We start from the raw sequence: 22,387 nt of genomic DNA on the forward strand, positions 1-22,387 counted from the left end.
AATGAACATCTGAATGATTCAGAGGACAACTGGGTGAAAGTGTTGAGGTCAGATGAGACCAAAATGGAGCTCTTTGACATCAACTCAACTCGCCGTGTTTGGAGGAGGAGGAATGCTGCCTATGACCCCAAGAACACCATCCCCACCGTCAAACATGGAGGGGGAAACATTATGCTTTGGGGGTGTTTCTCTGCTAAGGGACAGGACAACTTCACCGCATCAAAGGGACCATGGACGGGGCCATGTACCATCAAATCTTGGGTGAGAACCTCCTTCCCTCAGACAGGGCATTGAAAATGGGTCGTGGATGGGTATTCCAGCATGACAATGACCCAAAACACACGGCCAAGGCAATCTGGATTTTCTTGTTGTTATTCTGTCTCTCACTGTTCAAATAAATCTACCATTAAAATTATAGACTGATCATTTCTTTGTCAGTGGGCAAACGTACAAAATCAGCAGGGGATCAAATACTTCTTTCCCTCACTGTATACATACCTCTATTCTGCATTATTTGAGTTTCAAGTTTGCTTTACTTTTCCAGGATCTTCTTCCTGATATACAGGAACATTTAGTGCTCGTAAAGACCTCCCTTCCTTTATTATTCCCTCTTCGGACTGCACACAGTGTCATTTAGACAATCATTATTTGTAAATAACCTGCATTGCCATCTTATGTATTTGGTGGTCAGTTATTTTACGGCAGTGGTGACTTCAGCTCGGTGCCTGCGTCAATCCCCGACTGTCATAAGAACAACATTAGATAATACATGGAAAGTACAGTGATGTGTGTGGAAGAGAAAGCAGGGAAATCAAATAATGCAGTGAGCATCCAGAGAGAGACTCTGAATCGTGTCTATTTCTGGTGCATTGGTGTGTTTCGTGTTAATTATTCAACTCTCCACTGTGGGCACATTCAGACACATGTCCATGTGAGCAGGGTATCGCATGCACACATCTACATGTGCTGTCACTCGTGCATTCTTTTGCCTTCATGATCCACACCTCCCCCGCAATTTACTCAAACGCTGGTGATGGTGCTGCTGTCAGTTCTCCACGTGAAGCCGTTATGTGCATTCACATGTCAACCCAGGGAATAGTGGCGCTAATATCACTTTCACGTGCGCGCTTTGACAAGCACATTCAAAAGTAATTAATCAGGAATGACCTTAGGGTGAAGATTCAAAATCCAGGAACGATCAATGCGGCAACCGAGCGAAACGAGATCTAGTGGCATTTTTGGGAAATGATCGGAAGGCTCAGGTGTGAACCGGATTTGATATATTAGCGGGAGAGAGGACGAAGTCACCTTTTGAGACAGTTGATTTAAAACATTGGGACAGTCAGGTGACAGAGCTCGAAGCCTGAAGAGGAGAAATGAAATAATAGGATGTTTTTAAATACGGGAGGTGTTGGCGAGAAGAAAATTCATCACCAAGGGAACAAACGCTGATGATGAACAAGCCTAAGTGTCCAAAATGTAAATTTCACCAAATGTAGTGTTTTTTTAATCCTCCTGTAGTAGTGCAAGGTGAAAGCATGAATGCGATAAAACTGGTCAAATTCATCCATCCATCCATTAGTGCTAACCACTAAGCCACCGTGCGCCCCTGGTCAAATTCACTTGAGCCCTTTACTGCGTTTTGTTGCCGTATGGCAACAATTACTTCAGTTCAAATTTTTTGATAGGCAATAATGCAAAACTACTATTTTCCTATGTAACTGGAAAAAGGGGGCGTCACCTTTGATAAACATGACAGGATAACGTTTCAATCATTACCGTTAAAGATATACACAGATGAGTCAATGAAAAGGTGTTTTTTTAATTTTTTATTTTTTCCTTTTTCTGGTTGTTGAATCTACAGTATTTGTCCACTATGCGAATACAATTTAAAAAGTACGAACAGTCTTGACATGAACTGTGCTTGCTCCAACTGCCCAGGCTACCAATTTCTCCATTCTGAGCGTCAAAAAATATGAATTTTTATATGAAAAATAAGCATTTTCCCAAGTAGTCTCAACTTCAATTACATTCCTCTGACCATGTGAGCACATTCTCGCATGGTTTTCTGTTTTCCTCAGAACACAGCTCCGATAGAACGATTATTTCAGTTTTTTTTTTCTGGCTGGCTATCAACCATTTTGAATGGCAGCCATGTTGAATGAGCAATCCATATCCACATCCACATATTCTATCATATCACATGTTCACCTTCCGTCTAGTGGAACTCTGGAACGCAGAGAAGTTGTAGGAGGAAGTTCTTTAAAGTTGTTCAGAACTTCATCTCGAAGGTATATACAGTAAATGTGTAATGTGTACACGCTGAGATTCACACGCTATAATATTTCACCTCCGCGCTGACGGAATCTTCAAGGATCCATTACGGCTTTATTGCAAATTATAACAAATCGCATTAAAGGCTGAGAGCTTGTTCTTAAAACCTTTTTAATGTCTCCTGTAATTTTGTGAATCAGTAGGTGGGACACTCAGGAACTGTGATTAAGTGCAGAGAGGGATTAAATAGTATTTTACTGCCGGTTCACATCCTAATTAAATAACCATAACCACCATTATCTTATGTCTCGTTCCCTCGTCGTTATTAGCGCATCAGTCCTGTATGTTTGTCCTGTTTCGCTCACGATTACGTTCAAATGATTCCGATACTGTCTAAGTTGAGCGCTTTTTAGACTCACTGGCAGGACATCTGGCCAAATGGGTGACCTTGGATGTGTTTTCTAGCTATGTAGTTTGTGTTACCATGGTAACCGAGAGTAAGTTCAAGATAGTCAGGGATTTAAGCCACAGCGTCTGTACGTGGAACGTGGAAACCAAAGTCCCTCATCAATAACTCTAATGCTATGGCAGGAATGGAGTGTTTGATGGTTTTCCATGGCAAAGAATGTTGCTTTAGGCGTCTGACATTTAATCTCAGAGGAAGAGTTTGTACTGTACTGTTCTTCTAAGGGGTCTGTTAAATGACTTCGGTAAGAGGAGAGTCTGATATCTTAAGGAAAAGGGATTGGATTCGAAGTGTCTTTAACAGGTGAGTTAAATTCACGTATGGACAACACAGCTCGTTTTTTTTCTTCTGCCCACCATAGCCGTCCATGTTGCCATCATTGCATGCATCATTAATTTACCTAGTGATCAGCAGACAAAACAAAAGAACATCGCTGCTAGCGTGAATGCTAGGTTACTCGTGCGTTTTCACGCCGGTGTGTTTATGCATTGTGTCCATTTTGACTTGGGGTCTCCAAGCAAAACCATAGAAATTGATAACGACGCATTTACGGCTCAATTCAATGCCTGCTCATGTTTCGTCATCACATACGGTCCTCTACAGTGCGATTCTGGAGTGCGGTTTGAAACGAACGAGGTGCGCTTGTCACTTTTTAGCGCTGGATTATTAACCCGTGCACCAACTGCAGGGTTTCCACATGCACCTAGGTAAACATGATAATTAGCCAAGCGTCTGGCGGTGCTGTGAACTCGGCTCTTCTCCATTACTACACCCTCAGTCATGCCCTGCTCATTTACCACGGTGTCATTCTTCATACCGCAATTAATGGGAGAAAAAAACGAAAACAAAGCATCGCGAGCTATTGAATTATTTGATGAAGTAGATGCGGCTAATGGAGTTTCACGATATTAAGAGCAGATGATGAATCACACATGACTCGTCAAGGCTGCTAATTCATCCATTTATCTGCTCATCTATCATCTAATTCAAAACCCCCATATATATATATATATATCTTCATTTGTTCACCTTTTTTGCACTAGTTATAGGTGATCACTGGATACGCTATTAACTTGTCTCTTCGCCCTCCTGGACAATTTACGGAAGCATTGTCGCCTGGAGTGTTCCAGATGACGCGGCATCTCGCTGATGAGCCACTGTACAGCTGAGGATTGGAAAATCCTTCCATTCATCCTGGTTTACTTATTGCTTCTGATCCTAAAGCAAGACGACACACTAATCAAGACACCAATCAAGGCATGAAAGCCAGGATTTTCTCTCGCACGCAGATGCTTCAGCGGGGAAAATAAATAAATAAATAAATAAATAAATAAATAAATGAAAACAACAGCAACATACTTCCAGAAACTGCTTCACATTCATGTGCGTTAGAGCCAGAACATGTGGTAAGCTGTAGTCTATGTTTAGTGAAATTAATTCCCTAGGCATATTTAGAATTTGAATCGGATTCGTTTAGCAGATGTACAGCAACTGGTGTCCGAGAGATACAGGTGTCAGGATCAACTCGACATCGTTCTGTCAGTATAACCAAACTGCTAAAAGTCGCCGTGTGATCAAAATCCACGTCGTGTGTCTTTTAGTATGAATCTGTTCGCCTTAGCGTTATCTATAAGCAAGTGTGCTCCAAAACTATAACAAAATTCGTATTTAGAAAGATTCATGCAGACAAATCTTACATTCACTCTCTACAACTAATACGGATCAACAGTTTCGATGACATCATTCTGCACTTTAGCTTCTGATCAGATTTTCTGTCTAATCAAACGCTCCAGAGAATCTGAAGTGTCCCACCCCTAACATCATAAACACCACTATGCCGAAGGTGTCGAGCGAGAGAAATCATATCACCAAGCATGGGTCGTAAATGTGTTTTGTTTGGGCTGTGTGTTTTATTCAGTTTTTCCATTTGTAAGTGGGTTAAGAAGGAAATGGCTCGAATTGGTTCACTTTGAAGAAGGAGGTCATGGCTTTGTTACCGGCGTTTTAACAGGCTGTGAGGTAAACTAAAAGCTAATGGCGAGACTGTGTAAAAACGGGGAGGAACCACTCGATCCACTCTCCCGCCTCGACTTCCTGTTTCAGTGGAAATTACATCAACACATCGAGTAACACTTTGTGCTTCGAGGCACTTCACAGGGACTTTGAGAAATGCTTCGTGTAGCTGCTTGTAAAAAATGTAGTGCAAGGATGGTCAACTGGTCTGAAAAGTGGATTGAAACCTTAACACTTTAACGTAAGAAGAAATAAAAATGGGCGTAGTTCTGCAGGTTTTTAAACATGAACCATCGCAGCTTCTCTAGCAGATCCCCTGTTGTGGCCAAGCGGGTGCATTTCCATCCATTATGTAAAAAAGTTGACGTTTTTTGATTTTTATTTATTTATTTATTTATTTATTTATTTATTTAACTTAATTCACCCTCTCTGATCTGATTATTGACCTAGCGGAAGAGAAGTGCCGTTCGTCAAAAGTGGTATCACCAGTGAAGCACCAGTGTTGAACGAAACAAAATAATACGGAAATTCAAATTCTTTATAATAATTAAGCCGTAAAAGGTAAACGCTGTCACCATTCAGTCACGTTACTTGCATAAAAACAACATTTTACGTAAACAACAACAACAACAAAAAGAATGTGTTCGTGTATTTTCTATTCATTTCTTCTGCCTTCTTACTAGATGACATCTCAACTTTAAATATCAATGACATTTCTTCAAACATGTATTTGTGGCATTTTAATGAGTCTTTTTTTTAAATATTAAGTACGATTCGGTGCAACGTTGTTTCATAATGAATACTGACGCCTTTGTTATAACATGCCGTTAAGGAATTATCGTGTATTGCTACGGATTTACGGTGGCTAGGGTGGGGTGTTCGATTCGCACCGCGGCCCTGTGTGTGCGGAGTTTGCGTGTTCTCCCCGTGCTGCGGGGGTTTCCTCCGGGTACTCCGGTTTCCTCCCTCAGTCCAAACACATGCACGGTAGGCTGATTGGCGTGTCTAAAGTGTCCGTAGTGTATGAATGGGTGTGTGAGTGTGTATGTGAGTGTGCCCTGCGATGGATTGGCACCCTGTCCAGGGTGTACCCCCGCCTTGTCCCAGATGCTCCCTGGGATAGGCTCCAGATTCCCCCGCGACCCTGAAAAGGATAAAGCGATATAGAAGATGGATGGACGGATGGATGGATGCTACGGCTTTATTCGATATTAGATCCTTATGAAAGTTAGCATAAAGTTGCTACATAAGTGCTGTCACATTAGCACTGTTATAAATCTTTATGAATGTAGGCCTTTCAAAAAATAATAATAAATGTATTAAAAAAAAACAGCTTGGAACTGTTATTACAGAGTGAAGGAGCTGGAGATACGATCTTAAGACATCACCTTTCATAAAGTGGCTGTACTACTCAGTGTCATGCGGCGATTAAATATTAAAAGGCTTCACTGCTATGACGCAGGTGTGTAGAGATCGCCTCTTTGAACTGGTGAGCTGAGTATTCGCTTACTTATTCGTTTATTTATTTGATTTTCTGCTTAGCTTCTGTATATTTCTCGCTAACCAAATCAGCCTCAGGCGAGCCTGTAGGATCCAAAGCCAAGCTCGAAAGCAGAAATGCTCCACAAGCTCCATCCTGGTCATGCAGAGGGAAAAAAAAAAAAAAAGAAGAAATGAAAAATCATCCCACCTCTGAGCAGACGTGAGCTACGTCTCATCCACCTTTCATCATCAGCCAGGAAACTTTTACATCTCCAACAGCAGCTCGGATTTGGTTTCATACAGAGCTCTCTTTAATCTTGAGTGTTTGCAGACGTGTACTGGAGGGTTATTTGGGTTCATACTAAATTATCCGTTCAGTCGCTTAGGTCAAGTTGATTCCATGAAACAACAAGAGCAGTGAAGTCGAATTTTCTTCCTTTTTATATAATAATGCGGTAAGACGGATGTAACCTTAACCGTCGCTAACCTTTGTGTCTTGAACTGATGTGTGCAAACTGTTATGAGTGTGTATTCGAGCTGTGATGATGTGCTGGTACAATGGTATACCACTATACACTCACCATCCACTTTAATAGGTTTTAAACACCTGTGCACCTGCTCATTTACACAGTTGTCTTACAACGTTCTGTATAAACTCTAGAGACTCAGTTATGTGTGAAATCCCAAGCAAGTTCTGAAATCTGCATGGTTTTATGCATTGCGCAACCGCCACATAATTGGCTGATTGGGATGACTGCATAAATGAGCAGGTGTACAGGTGTTCCTATTAAAGTGGCCGGTGAGTATAAATCAAACTCTAAGGGTTTTTTTTTTTTTTTTAGGTGTTTCCACTCATCTAATGTTTAATCCGTAAAAGTCCAGTGATCCCTAAATAAATAAATAAATAAATAAAAATAAAATCTTCCCTAACAATCCCTAAGGCCTAAGTTAAGATATTTTGATTTTGATCAAATTCATATTACAGAATCTGATCTTAATTTAGGAATAATATCTCGTCTTACGGCAGCTTGTCTGATCTCAAGTTAGGAAAGTTTAGTAATCGTCTCAAAGGTAATCAAGTAGATCATCGTTTGTGATATCTGTTACCTAGCAACCGAGACATTGTACGTTATGGTTAATGCAAAATAGCTCTAGGTTTGAAATGTAATCCACTTTAATGTGAAAGTTTAATGTGAAAGTCGTTGCTCTACATCATATATAGACTAGTATAAAGGGAGCAGGGCTTTTATTCAGATTCAGCCATAATTACTATTACCGTTACTAATTATAAATTGAAAAGTATAACCAATTCGTTGGTCTTTTGGCTTGTAGTGATCTGTGGAAGCTGTGAGTTGTCACTCAAACCACGTCCTATAATATCAGTAAGCTTTTAAAAGAGATTTGAACATTATTTCGATTGATTTTTTTTTTTTTTCATTAAAAATAATCGTGCTATTTATGCTAGTTAGTAAGCTAATGTTGTTTGGGTTACTTTTCTCAAGAAGTTTGACAAGTCGGCCTGCTTCTGAAATATTATTTTCTGGGGGAAAATATTGAATAGTTATCGCTATTTCCGTAAACGAGGCCCTGAAGTTGTAGTTGTCATGGTTACTAAACAGATTTTTATACTTAGGATGGTCCTGTAATACAGCTCCTGGTGTATAATGCAGTTTTTCATCTCGAAGCCCATTACTCATGAGGGTATAATGAGGAACACACACTCTTGTAAAATAAAAAAAAAAAAAAAAAAATAAAAAAGGGTTCTTTGGCTAGGCAAAGGATTGTAAGGGAATTCTATGAGTCCAGTTTGAAAGAGAGACGAGCTTGTTGTAGTATTCTGCTTCCAGTGGATCCTTACTTATACAGTTTTGGTTCTAGACATTTCTGAAACCAAATCATTTATCACTTGCACAATGGCCGTGCACTCAGAAAACAAGAAAGAAAGAAATATAATAGAACGATTGGGTTGTTTGGGTTACCATGCGAAATAAATAAATAAATAAACAAATAAACATAACCATTTTTATAAGCGTACAGTGTGATACATCATTTGCTCTCCAAATGTAACATGGTATTTGGTTGTGTTTTTTTTTTTTTTATAATATAAAGTTTTCATACCATTCCACCGACGTATACAGATTCATTCTGACCAGAAGGTCATGTGTTCAAATCCCAGCACCACTTAACTGTCACTGTTGGGCCCTTGAGCAAGGCCCTTAACCATCAACTGCTCAGATGTATAAATGAGAAATAAGTAAGTCGCTCCGGATAAGGGCGTCCGCCAAATGCCATAAATGTAAATGTAAATTTAAACCAGTAAACCATTATTTACCCCCAGCTTCGTGTTTAGTATTAATACCCAGCTCGTATTGATTCCCTTGACTTCCTAGGCTAGAGGAGGTGTTAGCGTTTGGATCACTCTTCCATACAAATTGCATAAAATTGCTATGAAATCGCAGAAAATTCATGAGATTGGGTTCTTCTTTTCATTTGACGGTAGGAGTAAGGAATACAACCCAAAGCTGATTATTTCCCTAAACCACCATGTCCTGAAATGTTTTTGTCAGCAATCACATATTTGTACTTGTTCAAGAAGAACACGTCACACTTGTTATCCATTTATAGTTACATTTAAGGTTGTAGAACATCCTTGAAGTTAATAGGAGATAAAAATACATGCAGAAACCACAAAGCGTAAACGCTTCTGTTCTGAAGACTTGCCAGTGGTGGGAAACTTTGAGTTAGTTTAAGTTGGAGGTCTAACTCTGGCTGTTACAGAGCGCTGACACTAGAGTCACCTTCCATAAATGTTAAATACATATCTCCTGACAGAAAATTTCAGCATATTTATTAGTATGCGTGTTTTTATTTGGTTTGTGTGGAGCGTATGCTGTACAAGCCCCTGTGAATGAGCTGTTACTTTAGAAATCATAACATATTAGAATGAATGCATGATTTGCAGCTCTATCTATCTATCTATCTATCTATCTATCTATCTATCTATCTATCTATCTATCTATATGTAATAAATGTGCATAGCTGTCTGTCTGTCTGTCTGTCTGTCTCTCTATCTATCTATCTACAACATTTTGTCTTGATATTGATTTGTCTGTCACACAATCTATATTTGTGTTCCAGTAATCTTACTGAACATTCTGGATCCATTTATGCAGTTGGGCAGTGGTGGCAGGGGGCAGTGGTGGCTGGGGGCAGTGGTGGAAGTGGTGGCTGGGGGCAGTGGTGGCAGTGGTGGCTGAGGGCAGTGGTGACAGTGGTGGCTGGGGGCAGTGGTGGCATGGTGGCTGAGGGCAGTGGTGTCAGTGGTGGCTGAGGGCAGTGGTGACAGTGGTGGCTGGGGGCAGTGGTGGCATGGTGGCTGAGGGCAGTGGTGACAGTGGTGGCTGGGGGCAGTGGTGGCATGGTGGCTGAGGGCAGTGGTGACAGTGGTGGCTGGGGGCAGTGGTGGCAGTGGTGGCTGAGGGCAGTGGTGGCAGTGGTGGCTGAGGGCAGTGGTGGCAGTGGTGGCTGAGGGCAGTGGTGGCAGTGGTGGCTGGGGGCAGTGGTGGCTAGGGGCAGTGGTGACAGTGGTGGCTGAGGGCAGTGGTGACAGTGGTGGCTGGGGGTAGTGAAGGCTGGACAGTTAAGGCTCGAGAATACTGATAGCAAAATCAGGGGTTCAAGCCTTAGCACTGCCAGGCTCTGGGTTACCGTTCAGAAGGTTGGGGGTTCAAACCCCGGTGCAGTCAAGCTCCCACTGTTGGGCCCTTGAGCAAGGCACTTAACCCCCTCTGCTCCAGGGGTGCTGTATCCTGCGGTCTGACCCCAACTTCCTGCTATACTGGGGTATGCGAAGAAATAAATTTCACTGTGCTGTAACTGTAACATCACTGTGATGTATATGTGATTAATAAAGACTCATTATCACTTTCTTTGATCAGCGGCTATTGATGACATTTTGGGCTCCTGATATTTTTTCTCTAGCCGGTGTCACTAATACTGACCACAAAATAACCCTTCCAACTCAAATTTGCACAGATGTTACTCTCGGATTTGTCCTTCAAGTTCAGACCTGATTAGATCCCTGATGTGTTGGATAACAGGATCAGATATCGTTCTTGTTGATGACCGTTCTTGTTATTGACGGCTTGATTTCTAATGATGCTGGGTTTTTTCAGACGTTTGCAAAAAAAAAAAGAAAGAAAGAAAGAAAGAAAGAAAGAAAGAAAAGAAAAGCAATGGTGGCAGTGTCTCATGTGCATCCTGTCAATAAATCCATGCAGGGAGAAGACTGAAGAGATCACGAGGGCGTCTGCCGGGTCTCTCCAGACTGACTCGTTTAGAAGATCAGTATACATGCAATCAATTCAGATAAGGCATGCTAAGCAAAGTAGGCTCTAAACTGTGCGACTGTTATGTCACACGAGACTTAACATGCGACCCTCGTGACCCAGAAATTTACAGCGTATTTTTTTAAATATGTGACTCATTTTGACCTTTTCTCCGAATCTCAGAATTACAGAACAGCGTCACACTCAATGGTACGGCGGAAGAGGACCTAACCTCTCTCTTCCACTCCATGTTTCAATGACTGTTTGAATTATAAAAAGGCGCTCGCCCACACTCTGACACCTCGGTAATGTTGTAGAAATGATTCTCAAAGCTGTAAAATGATCGTCCAAGCTGTAAGATTGTCGGATTCAAAAGCAAGACTCATCACTACGGACGCAAACGTGGAGGAAGATGAAACCCGAGCCACGAGACGAACTTATATAGCGTTTATTAATGAGATCTTTATTCAAATGTTCACGGAACGAGTGGAACATCTCACGGATTTAGATTTTATTTTGTCACTTTGTGAAATTCTGAATGATTCGGATAGTAACTTGTGAAAGCCAATGAGTCTAGTAATGCTGTAAATAAAGTAAATATGTCCAAAAAAATGATTCATACATTTATTCATAGATTTCAGTCTAAACCCACGTCCTGGAGATTTGTTAGATTGTCAGAGACACCAAGAAAGCAGAAATCCTCCTCAATCAGTGCAGCAAAGAGGAAAAAAAAAAAAAAATGGCCGCAGGATTCATCACTGTTTAATTAAGTTATTGGTGTGAAATACTGATGAACGCGCATTCTTCTGTAATTAATCTGTTCTGCTTCATTTTCTGCCCAGTTATTGTCTACGACTGTTGCTTGAATTAACATAATGAATCTGGAAGAGTTATTTCTTTGAGAGATTTTGGGTTGCGGTCTGGAGATAAGTGGAAGAAATTCAGCTCGGGTACTCGCATGTTGCGTGGATTATGTAGCGTTCTAATTTATCCCAGGTTTTTAATCAAAACGTGTTGTTGTTGTTGTTGTTGTTGTTGTTGTTTTTTTCTTTTTAAGGTCAAAAGGAGTCTTGTGTTTTTTTTTTTAGTTTTTTTTTTTCCATCGCTCAGCAAAGCTGTTTTTTTGTTTGTTTTCTTGGTATTTTTATTTTTATTTTTTATTTTTTTTTGCACGATATAATATGGGGGAAGCAATAGTGGGGCCACAGGAAGGAAGGAAGGAAGAAAACAAACAAACAATGAAATGTTCAACGCTACGATGTTGCAATAATTCCTTCTTCATTTTTATTTATTCTACATTATATATTTTCATTATTGTAAATTATATAAAAAACATACCTAGTGAATAGTTTAGCATGCGGCTTGGATATTGCGCTGTGAATGCATTTGACTCTATCAAGCTTATTACACAATGTTATAACAATCATTTTTATTTTTAATTTATTAAAAACTTTTTTTTTTTTAATTTTACCAAAAGTATACAGTATATAATGTGTAAAAAAAGTGACTCACATGTATAGTTTTGCCTGTAGCTCATAGGCATAAATGCTGAATATCATTATATTTATTATTATATGATAATTATTATTATATTATAGTGTCACTCTGAATATACACATGCACTGGCTCTCTAACGAGCGACATATTACACATTACTGTTATAAAATCGGTCTGTCATTCTTCCTTTTTATTTATTTACTGATTAATCTTTTATTTTATTTTTTTATTGTTTTCAAATTATTCAACTTTCTTGCATTTCGGTATTGTTAGACCGTTCAAAAGCAATACATACATCAGTAAACAAATGAAAGGTCTCCAACCAGAAAGCTAAGTTAAGAGCGCTTTAGGAACCCTTTAAAATAAAATAAATAAATGCAAATAAAAACGTTTATCACCGGGAAGCACCTCAGTGACAGGAACATTATGAAGAGCAGGGGAACAGTTTACAGTGTGCCTTATCAAGAGGCAGAACGTTGACATGTTTATAATGCAGACAGTGAACCTCCTGACAAACCCTGGTAAAACAGCACAGAGAGGGAAAAAAAAGATGAGAAGTCGATATACTGTATACCATAGTATGTTTAAGACGTCAGCGTTGGTGATGATAGAAATAGTGAAATAGTGGTTTTGTTGTACTCTAACAGTCCTCTTTTTTATCAGTAAGGCGGAGCAATGCTCAGTGGATAAAGTCACACTTTCGGTGGAGTCTTATCAGTAAACACTCTTCTGTACAAGCAAGCAACAATTAGCGTGCTAGAGTATGAAAGTACTTTCAAGTAGTGGTGCGTCTTTCCAGCTGAGGCAGGACTGGAGCTTTTACCCGTGGAGTTAGCGGGAACAGGGAAGAACCAGTGTGACACAACCTGTGGCGGCTCTTTTGTGCTCGACCCACTGTGATGGATCTGTTGGTGCTCGGCTTTGAGAATGCTCCACCTGCCAGGCTGGATATCCCTGACCATTAGCAAATGACAGGAAGAGTTAGTGTGACTGACATGTTTATTGTGCTCCGACCCTGGCGGCCTAATGAGGTCCATCAGCCGTGGGCGGCGCGATTACTCTGGCATTAGAGGACAAGTCTGTCATGCTGGTCACAGCACCAGTTTTACAGCTGTTTATGGTAAAACATTCTACAATACACATAGAAACATCAATTCAAGACCATTGTTACCCTCACACAGGAGCGGTCGACCAGCACTCCGAGAGCAAGACGTGTAATAGTCCGCGAGGTTAGAAAGGAACCCGGGGTAACGTCTAAGCAACTGAAGGCTACTCTCACATTGGCTAATGTTAATGTTCACGAGTCCACCGTCAGCAGAACACCGAATAACAATGGTGAGCATGGCAGGGTTGCAAGGACAAAGCCACTGCTCTGAAAAAAGAACACTGCTGCCCCTTCTGCAATTGGCAGTTCACGTGGACAAGCCAGAAGGCTAATGGAAAACGTTTTTGTGGACGTATGTGACCAAAATAGAATTTTTTGGTTTAAAAGTGAAGCGTTATGTTTGCAAAAAGGAAAACACTGCGTCCCAGCATAAGAACCTTATCCCATCTGTGAAACATGCTGGTGGTAGGATCATGGTTTGGGCCTGTTTTGCTGCATCAGAGCCATCATTGATGGAGCAATGAATTCTGAATGATACCAGCGAATTCTAAAGGAAAATGTCAGGACATCTGTCCGTGAACTGAATCGCAAGAGAAAGTGGGTCATGCAGCAAGATAACGAGCCTAAGCACAAGCACACAAGTCGTTCTATTAAAGAACGGTTCAAGACGTTGAAGCTGTTCTGTACTGAGGAACGGGATGAAATTCCTCGGAGCCGTTGTGCAGGACCGATCAACAGTTACCCCAAACGTTTAGTTGCAGCTATTACTGCACAAGGAGGTCACACCAGATACCGAAAGAAAACGTGCAAGTACTTTCGCCTCACGGATATGTACTAGTGGATAATTTCCAATAAATAAGTGCCCAAGTATAATATTTTGTATAATTTATTTAATATGGTTCTCTTTATCTACATTAAGGACTTTAGGTCATATTTATGCCGAAATATAGAAAACTCTACACAAACTTTCAAGCAGCATTGTAAATAAGTACATAAGTTAACAAATGGACTTTTCTAGTATGATGTCTTGATAATGATAATCCCATCTATAACCTTCATTTATCAAAGGGGGGAAAAGAAACAAATCCGGGTCTCATCGTTTTATAGCATAAGTTTCTTTGATATTATAGTGTGTTATGAACTCGACAATAAACCTGACCTTTATAGGAAGTGTTACTGTATTTACTTTTCCAGTGAAAGTCTTTGACTGATTGCAGGCCTGATCAGTCATTCTCAGCAGGGGGGCAGATAGTTCTGTTAACGCTAATGCTACTGCTGATAAAGTGTGGCCTGATTAAGTGCTCCTATTAAAGGCACAGGGGGAATAAATTACTGGCACGATGGAACTTTTGTGTGAAAAGACCTACTCGGGCAACGTTGTGAGGTCTCGCTTTAAAATAGTGTGCACTGTAAAACCGGATAAGTTCTCGTAACTGAAAAAAATCGAGGAAAGTTCATAAATCAATTTCTTTAAGCCGAATACACTTAAATATAACGAGGATTTAAATGAAACTTTGTCATTTAACATTAATTTTTGTTGTATTTACGTGTATTTGGCTTAAAGAAATTTGATTTATCAACTTAAAAATTTCGAGGTAATTAGTTTCCTCAATTTTTTTTTTTTGGGGGGGGGGGGGGGTTAAAGGAACTCATCCGGTTTTACAGTGTAGTATTCCATCCAGTTGGGGAAATTTAAAAAAGAAATAAATTAAATAAAAATCACTTCACTGAGTCATTTTTATCTGTTTATTATAGCTGTCTGGTTGCCTGATGGACAGCTTTTCAATTTCCTCATTTGGTTATATGCAGGATGAACAAATAAACCTTCATATATCCTATAGAACTGTCTGTGAACACAGCATTTCAATTTTAGAGCTAGAGGATAGAAGTCATACATTTTAATATAAGCCTAATACATTTATTATCATTAAGATGTTATTTCCCGTACTTGGTGTGGTAGGCATTTTGATTTCCGGACACAGAAGGAAAAACATTTTTGCATTGGCATATCAAAGTAGTATTTTATTTCTTCTTTTTTCTCTCTCTCTCTCTCTCTCATCCAGGATATCAGTCTGATCCTAGTCATTTTTTATTCCGCGCCTTCTGTGTGTCAAACTTATTTATTGAGTTATTTATTATGGATATTTGCTCCTGGATTCATCGAAAGAACATTTATTACCCCGACACTTCTCATTTAAATGGTAAGTGGCTAGCTCTGCTTGCACACTCGATAGCATCTTGGGGCAGAGGGTTTATGATTTACGCTAAGGAAGAAGTGGAAGTAATTAATGGGGAATATAATTGGTGCGAGTGCGTCCTCTCAGTCCCGGTTCCTTCCTTCAACTTTGAGCTCTAATAAACCATCTAGACTGAACCGAAAGCATTGAGAAGGGCAGAGGGGCAGGTCTGGTAGCAGGGATGAAAAGTGAGCTAATTAGTCTTCATGTACTGTACTGTAAGTTTGTGAAATGTCTTATTTCAGTGTAGGGAGGAAAAAAATACAGTCGAGTTTATTCCGGCTAATCCGATAGTTGTAGTAGTTTAATTTAGTGTAAATCGCAAACTTTTTCCTCTTGAAAATAATCAAGGTGCAGTCATATGAAAGTTTTGGGTCACGCTGAAACACTAACCGTTAAATCCATCTTTAATTGTTGTTGTTTTTTTTTTCTTTTCTTTTCTTTTTTTGCTTTGTAGTTGTATTGTTTTATAAATGTTTCTCTAGACTTGATATTTCTAGGTCATAAAAATGCCTTTGTGTTCTCGGGACTTCTGGAAGCGGTCTCCAATGATCCCGATGTATTCGGCTCAACGTGCTTGAAAGGTCTAACAGGTTGGTTTGTATCGCTTAGGTTACCGGCGTCATCCTTATTTGATCGTAACGTGCTATGTCGAGAGTTTCGGCGATGGCTCTTTTTTAATTCACTGTTTCATAATGTTGCCCCATATGGAAAGACAGACCCTAAAGACACCAGACAGAAATTAGACATCAATCAGCCATAACATTAAAACCACTGACAGGTGACGTGAATAACATTTGAAGATCTCGTGACGATGGCACCTGCAAAGGGGTGGGATATATTATATGGGCAAGTGTAAGGATCTGAGTGACTTTGACGAAGACTAAATTGTGATGGCTAGACGACTGGATCAGAGCATCTTCAAACCACAGGTCTTGTGGGATGTTCTTGGTATGCAGTGGTTAGTACCTACCAAAAGTGGTCCAACCGGTGAACCACTAACGGGGTCATGGACACCCAAGGCTCATCGATGTACTTACTAGCTGATCTGTGTATTTACTCGATGCTGTTGTGAGAATGTTGAGTAAAGACAGTGAAGGTCATTATCCGGGCGCTCTCAAAATTGTATTCATTTTTAAAAATTTAGGCAAAACTACTTCAAGGAAAAATGTACACACTATCTGAGATACGTTAACGTTTATTTCTCGTCAGTGAAGCAAGTTTATATATTTTGAGGATTCTCTTAAATGTGATTATGGAACTGTGGTATGCGCATTCATGAATTGAAAGAAGTCTTCATAGGGATGAATAAGAAAAAGAAGAAAAACTGTTGTCACTTCAAAGATTTTGAAACAAATTTTCTACATTTTATGTTTCAAGAGAAAGAGTAAATAATTCATGAAAAAAGAAGATATTTACAAAGAATTGAAAAGGAAAAAAAAAAGCCCAAAACATGTCTGGATTAAATTTTTGTACGTATTTTGAGTGAGTAAATCCATCCATATATCTTTTACAACTCATTTCTAGAAGATATGACTTTTACATGCTTACTAAGTAAAAAAAAATTATAATAATAATTTTTAAAAAAACCCTGCAATTTATAATCTGGAAAAAAAAAAAGCAGTGATTATCTACATTTTATGTTATTTTTGACTGTATGATACTTTCCACCATTTATTATATATATATATAATATATATATAATATTCATGCACTAGAGGGCTAAAAATGCATTGAAGCTAGAAGTGTAATTGTTGTTTACGGTATTATTTATTATTTCTGTTAATTACTGGTCAACTAGTCAAAATGAATAGTCATGAAAACATTAATATCTGGTGCAATCCATTTTGCTAAGAGCCTTTAAGCACGCCATTAATCAGAAATACGGCTTCAATATCCCCCTTACATAAACAAGGCCTTGATATTTTTTGTCGTCGCCCACTTGATCAGGAATGAAAACACGGAGGCCAAAGTACCAGCACGCAGCCGTATTGTTGTGTGCTGTCGTTGAGTGTTTGAAAGCTGTGCCATTGTCAGTGAGTGAAAGTGGACACATGGTTCATTAAATGAACTGGCATGTTGATCATTCACACCCGGATTTAGTCTAAGGATTCCATCTTGCATTTTATCGACACTGATAGTTGCTCCGGGTGAAAAACGGCGCCGGCCTTGCCGGCTGCACTTGCGGGATATAAATGAGTAATAACTACGTGTACATTCCTGACAAACGGCCCGTGTGTAATGGATCAATTCCATACACTGCGAATTCCCATTCTAACTATGGATTTTCTGCCATGTCACTGAATGATACAGATGCATCCAGGCTTTTTGCCATTTCCCCATCTATCGCAGGACAACGCTGGGCTGATTCTATAGCACCTTAAACAAGAAATGACTCAACAGTTCCCTAATGTATTTTCAGTCTCCTGTTTTCTTTCTCCCTCTCCGTGCTTTTTTGTCCAATATGGCAATTTGTCTTTTGACAGCAAGGTGGAGTGGAATGGCAGCTGGAAGGAGTCGCGCGCTGATGGCAGGCTTCACTGTCCGAGCAGCCTTTTATTAATCAGAATCAACTTAGCTTGACTGAGGGCCGCAATTTTCACCGCACTCATATTCATCAAGTGTACTTCCACTTCAAAGCGTTCCGACCACTTTAGGATCTGAACAGGTTTAGTTACACAACCAGCTCTATATATCTATGTGTGTGTTTGTGTGCGTGTATATATGTGTGTGTGTGTGCGAGCGAGAGAGAGAGAGAGAGAGAGAGAGAGAAATTGTACGAGTGCCCATACTGGTACTTTGTCGAGCTCTTTACTCATTTTCAAGGTGGGTTTTTGAGCATGTACATGCCAGAAAACAGCAGGTGGTACCTATACTGGAAAAATGTGAGCCCTGAATTAAGCCCAGTGTGTAGACCACCTGCTTCTCCAGACTTTAGAACAGTCTTCACTGTGATTTATGAATACTCCTGGCTTATTTGGAGCACCGCATCCCATCCCTAGAGGACCAAAGTGCTGATACGATCTTAGTGGCCTAAACATTAGTGAATTGTGTAATTAATCTTCACCTTATGTTGCTGCCAATGGCTTGCACTGATTGGATTTCCCTGTTGTGGAATTTACTTTTCTGGAAGCCGTGATCTCGGATCTCGGACCAGTCAGATCGATGACTGCTGGAATCGTATCTTATTATCTATAGTCGTCAGTTATTTGATATGATTTGTTTCTTTTGTCAGTGATTGTGAAGTACTTGCTTTAATTATTCCCATCTAACCATCGTGAGCAAGTAAAGACTATGTTCAGTCATTGATTCTAGTGAAAGATGCGTCAGTGTCGCATTAGATTAGTGATTTTTGTGTGTGTTCTTTCTCAATTTATTATAAGACTACATAGGACTACGTGGCATGTACATAACCCCTTGATAATTGATATTGTTAATGAATTATAATTCGTGGCTATAGCATAAATCACAGTTTTATAGTAATGTGCTCGTTCTGATACGCTGAAGTTTCTATAGTAACAACTCATTGACTGGGGCTTTGTATGGCGGACACGCGACATAACCCAAGGCTAATAATAAACGTTTTTTTAAAATGTGTCGTTATTTAACAAAGAAAAAAAAAATGTCGGATTGTTGATATGGCGACGTTTTCATGTAAGGAGTCTCCAGTGTTAGAGCTTTTATAACAGTCAATAAGTACTTTCTCTGGCTTGCAGGAAAAGCAAGTTGTATATTGTTATGAATGCTTATGACAAGGTCATAACCTTGTAATTACATGGTTATGTATGCGTTCTACGGCCCTCACGTAAACGTTCATTTTGCTGCTCATAAGACTGCGATGAACACAAATGACAATGTCATCAGAGTCATGGATACGTTCCCTGTCCCTCGAGTAAAAGTGAGTTTCACTTGGGTGCTCGTGAGATTGTTATGAAGGATTATAATCATGTCATAACACTGTAATAACAGACCCTCAAGTCGAGTTGAATGTGTTTCTAAGATTGTGAACGCTTATGACAATGTTATAACACTGTAATTACAGTTCAATTTTATTTCACCGTTCTTCCAGTAGTTTCATGTTGCTGCTTATAAGACTTCTACGGACACGCATGTCAGTCACCGGCGTTATGTGTACCCTTTTTAAATCTAAGTCTAAGAGCTCTTTCTTTTTCTTCTTCTTTTTTTTTTTCAGTTCCATCCTTCTGGGGTCTTGTGAATTCAGCATGGAACCTGTGTTCGGTGGGAAAGAGACAGTCTCCAGTCAACATTGAGACCAGCCATATGATATTTGACCCCTTCTTGACACCACTAAGACTGAACACTGGGGGCAGGAAGGTAAGCACAGTCTGTTTTGTTCAATACCACAACACAGATCCTTTGCCTAAAGGAATACGCCAGAAATATCTAGAACACTGGTACTCGACCCAAAAAAATTAAATAAATAAATAAAAATAAAAATTGACTGTACTTACACGGGATGTTTTTGGAAACATGTTCTAATGTCACACTGAATGAATTATGAACACATTCGTATCATATAATATGTCATAAACCATTATACACATTGTTAGAAGTATTTATGTAAATGCATTATACTGTGTAGTTTACTTTATGATGCAGTATGACTCGTCAATGAGTCATTATTAATAGTGTTTCATAGCACATTACAAGAGCAATACCAAACAGTCAGGCTTTATATGATCTATCACAATATCTGACTTGATTTTTTTCTTCTAAATGGATGTCAGTGTGTCCACTAACATTATAATCTAATATAACTACTACTTATTAATGTGTTCTATTTACAGATAATATAATATAATATAATCATTGCTTTAAACTGTAATGTATTTTCAGAAATAATTATAACTACGTGTATAATGCCTTACGGACGCATGGTGACATATTATGAATGTATACATAGGTCATTATTTATATGCATATGGCCTCTATAGAGCGCGTCACATGTATCACGTGTCTCGGGCTGAACGTAGCACTTTAATATAAAGTGCATTATAACCACTGCATTGTCATTAATATCAATTATAATGACGTGTATGATGCTTTAGGAATGCATTATAAAATGATAAAATTGTAAAATGATGCCGGTATGCATGTAACCTTCAGAGAAAGTGTTATGCAAGGTGTCAGTGTGTTTACGACTGAACATGGTGCATTAAGCACACTGGAACTTTGGCACTGGGGATATACAGTAATGTGTTATAAGCATGGCGTATAGTGCATTTGGCGTAACTTTAAGGATGAGGTCCATCCAGTGCTATAAACTGCACGGTCATACCGTATATAGCAGTGTGTACAATGCTTTATGTATGCATTATAACATGTCATAAATGTGTGCATAGGTCATTATTGATATGGCATGTGTAGAAAGAAAAACAAAATAAACAAACAAACCAAAAAAAAAGCACCCACTCCTGTGATTTTATTTTAATTCACCTCTACTCTAATTACCAAATTTGCCCTTGGGGATCAATGAAGCACTCTCCCTCTCTCTCTCTCTCCCTCTCTCTCTCCCTCCCTCTCTCTCTCCCTCTGTCTCTCTCACTCTCTCTCCCTCTCTCTCTCTCTCACTCTCTCTCACTCTCTCTCTCACTCTCTCTCCCTGTCTCTCTCTCTCTCTCTCTCTCTCTCCCTCTGTCTCTCTCACTCTCTCTCACTGTCTCTCACTCTCTTGCACTCTCTCTCTCTCTCACTCTCTCTCCCTCCCTCTCTCTCTCTCTCCCTCTGTCTCTCTCACTCTCTCTCACTGTCTCTCACTCTCTTGCACTCTCTCTCTCTCTCTCACTCTCTCTCACTCACTCTCTCTCTCTCTCTCTCTCTCACTCTCTCCCTGTGTCTCTCTCTCTCTCTCTCACTCTCTCTCTCTCTCTCTCTCTGTCACTCTCTCTCACTCACTCTCCCTCTCTCCCTCCCTCTTCCCCCCACTCTCTCCCCCACTCTCTCCCCCTGTCTCTCTCTCACTCTCTCTCTCTCACTCCCTCTCTCTCCCTCTCTCACTCTCTCTCTCACTCACTCTCTCTCTCCCTCTCTCTCTCTCGCTCTCTCTCCCCCTCTCTCTCTCTCTCTCTCTCCCTCTCCCCCTCTCTCCCTCTCCCCCTCTCTCTCTCTCTCTCTCCCCTCTCTCTCTCCCCCTCTCTCTCTCTCTCTCTCTCTCTCCCTCCCTCTCTCCCTCTCTCCCTCTCCCCCTCTCTCCCTCTCCCCCTCTCTCTCTCTCCCTCTCTCTCCCCCTCTCTCTCTCTCTCTCCCCTCTCTCTCTCCCCCTCTCTCTCTCTCACGCTCTCTCTCGCTCGCGCTCTCTCTCCCTCACTCTCTCTCCCTCTCTCCCTCATTCTCTCTCACTCTCTCTCTCGCTCTCTCTATGTCTCTCTCTCACTCTCTCTCTCACACACTCACTCTCTTTCTCACTCTTTCTCCTCTCTCTCTCACTCTCTCTCTGTCATTCTCTCTCTCTCACTCGCTCTCTCTTGCTCTTTCTATCTCTCACTCTATCTATCTATCTATCTATATATCTATCTATCTAAGAATTTTGAGGCAGAGGAATACACCCGCATGTCTCTGAACATTCGTTTATAAACATTTTTTCCATCAACCTTCACATTATGATCTGTCCAGCTCTCGAGGTTGCTAGTCTCTAGACTGATGATTTGCCTTAAGCTAGATAATTTGCATAAATGCATGCAGAGGATCTGCTACAAAAGCCATGATGGGTTATGTTTAGAAAACAAGAGTCACTGAACTATGGCCAATTTTTTTTTTCATAGCCCACATTATGACAGTATTTTTCGAGTGCTCGGAGATGACCCCTGATCTACAACATGCTTTTGAAATATGTAAATGGATCTCTGTGTATAAGAAGGCTGACCTGGTTTAAAATGCATGCTCCTGACAGAATATGCCATGTTTCAGTAAACCACTCACTCATGTTCACTACACTTCTGGTTTCTGCTGCTTATTGCTTGCTTTC

At 40.1% G+C, this 22,387-nt stretch overlaps 1 protein-coding gene across 2 annotated transcripts in view; it reads left to right on the plus strand.

The window, feature by feature from the left end:
• Positions 1–22,387, plus strand: part of ca10a (carbonic anhydrase Xa) — a 211,661-nt gene that overhangs the window by 76,401 nt on the left and 112,873 nt on the right. For both annotated transcript variants that reach the window (XM_017482690.3, XM_017482691.3), the window contains exon 3: positions 19,595–19,737. In XM_017482690.3, coding sequence (XP_017338179.1) covers positions 19,595–19,737 — 143 coding nt within the window. The remainder of the gene's footprint in view (positions 1–19,594; positions 19,738–22,387) is intronic.

Source organism: Ictalurus punctatus, chromosome 13 (genome assembly GCF_001660625.3).
Source record: "Ictalurus punctatus breed USDA103 chromosome 13, Coco_2.0, whole genome shotgun sequence".
NCBI classification, from domain to species: domain Eukaryota; kingdom Metazoa; phylum Chordata; class Actinopteri; order Siluriformes; family Ictaluridae; genus Ictalurus; species Ictalurus punctatus.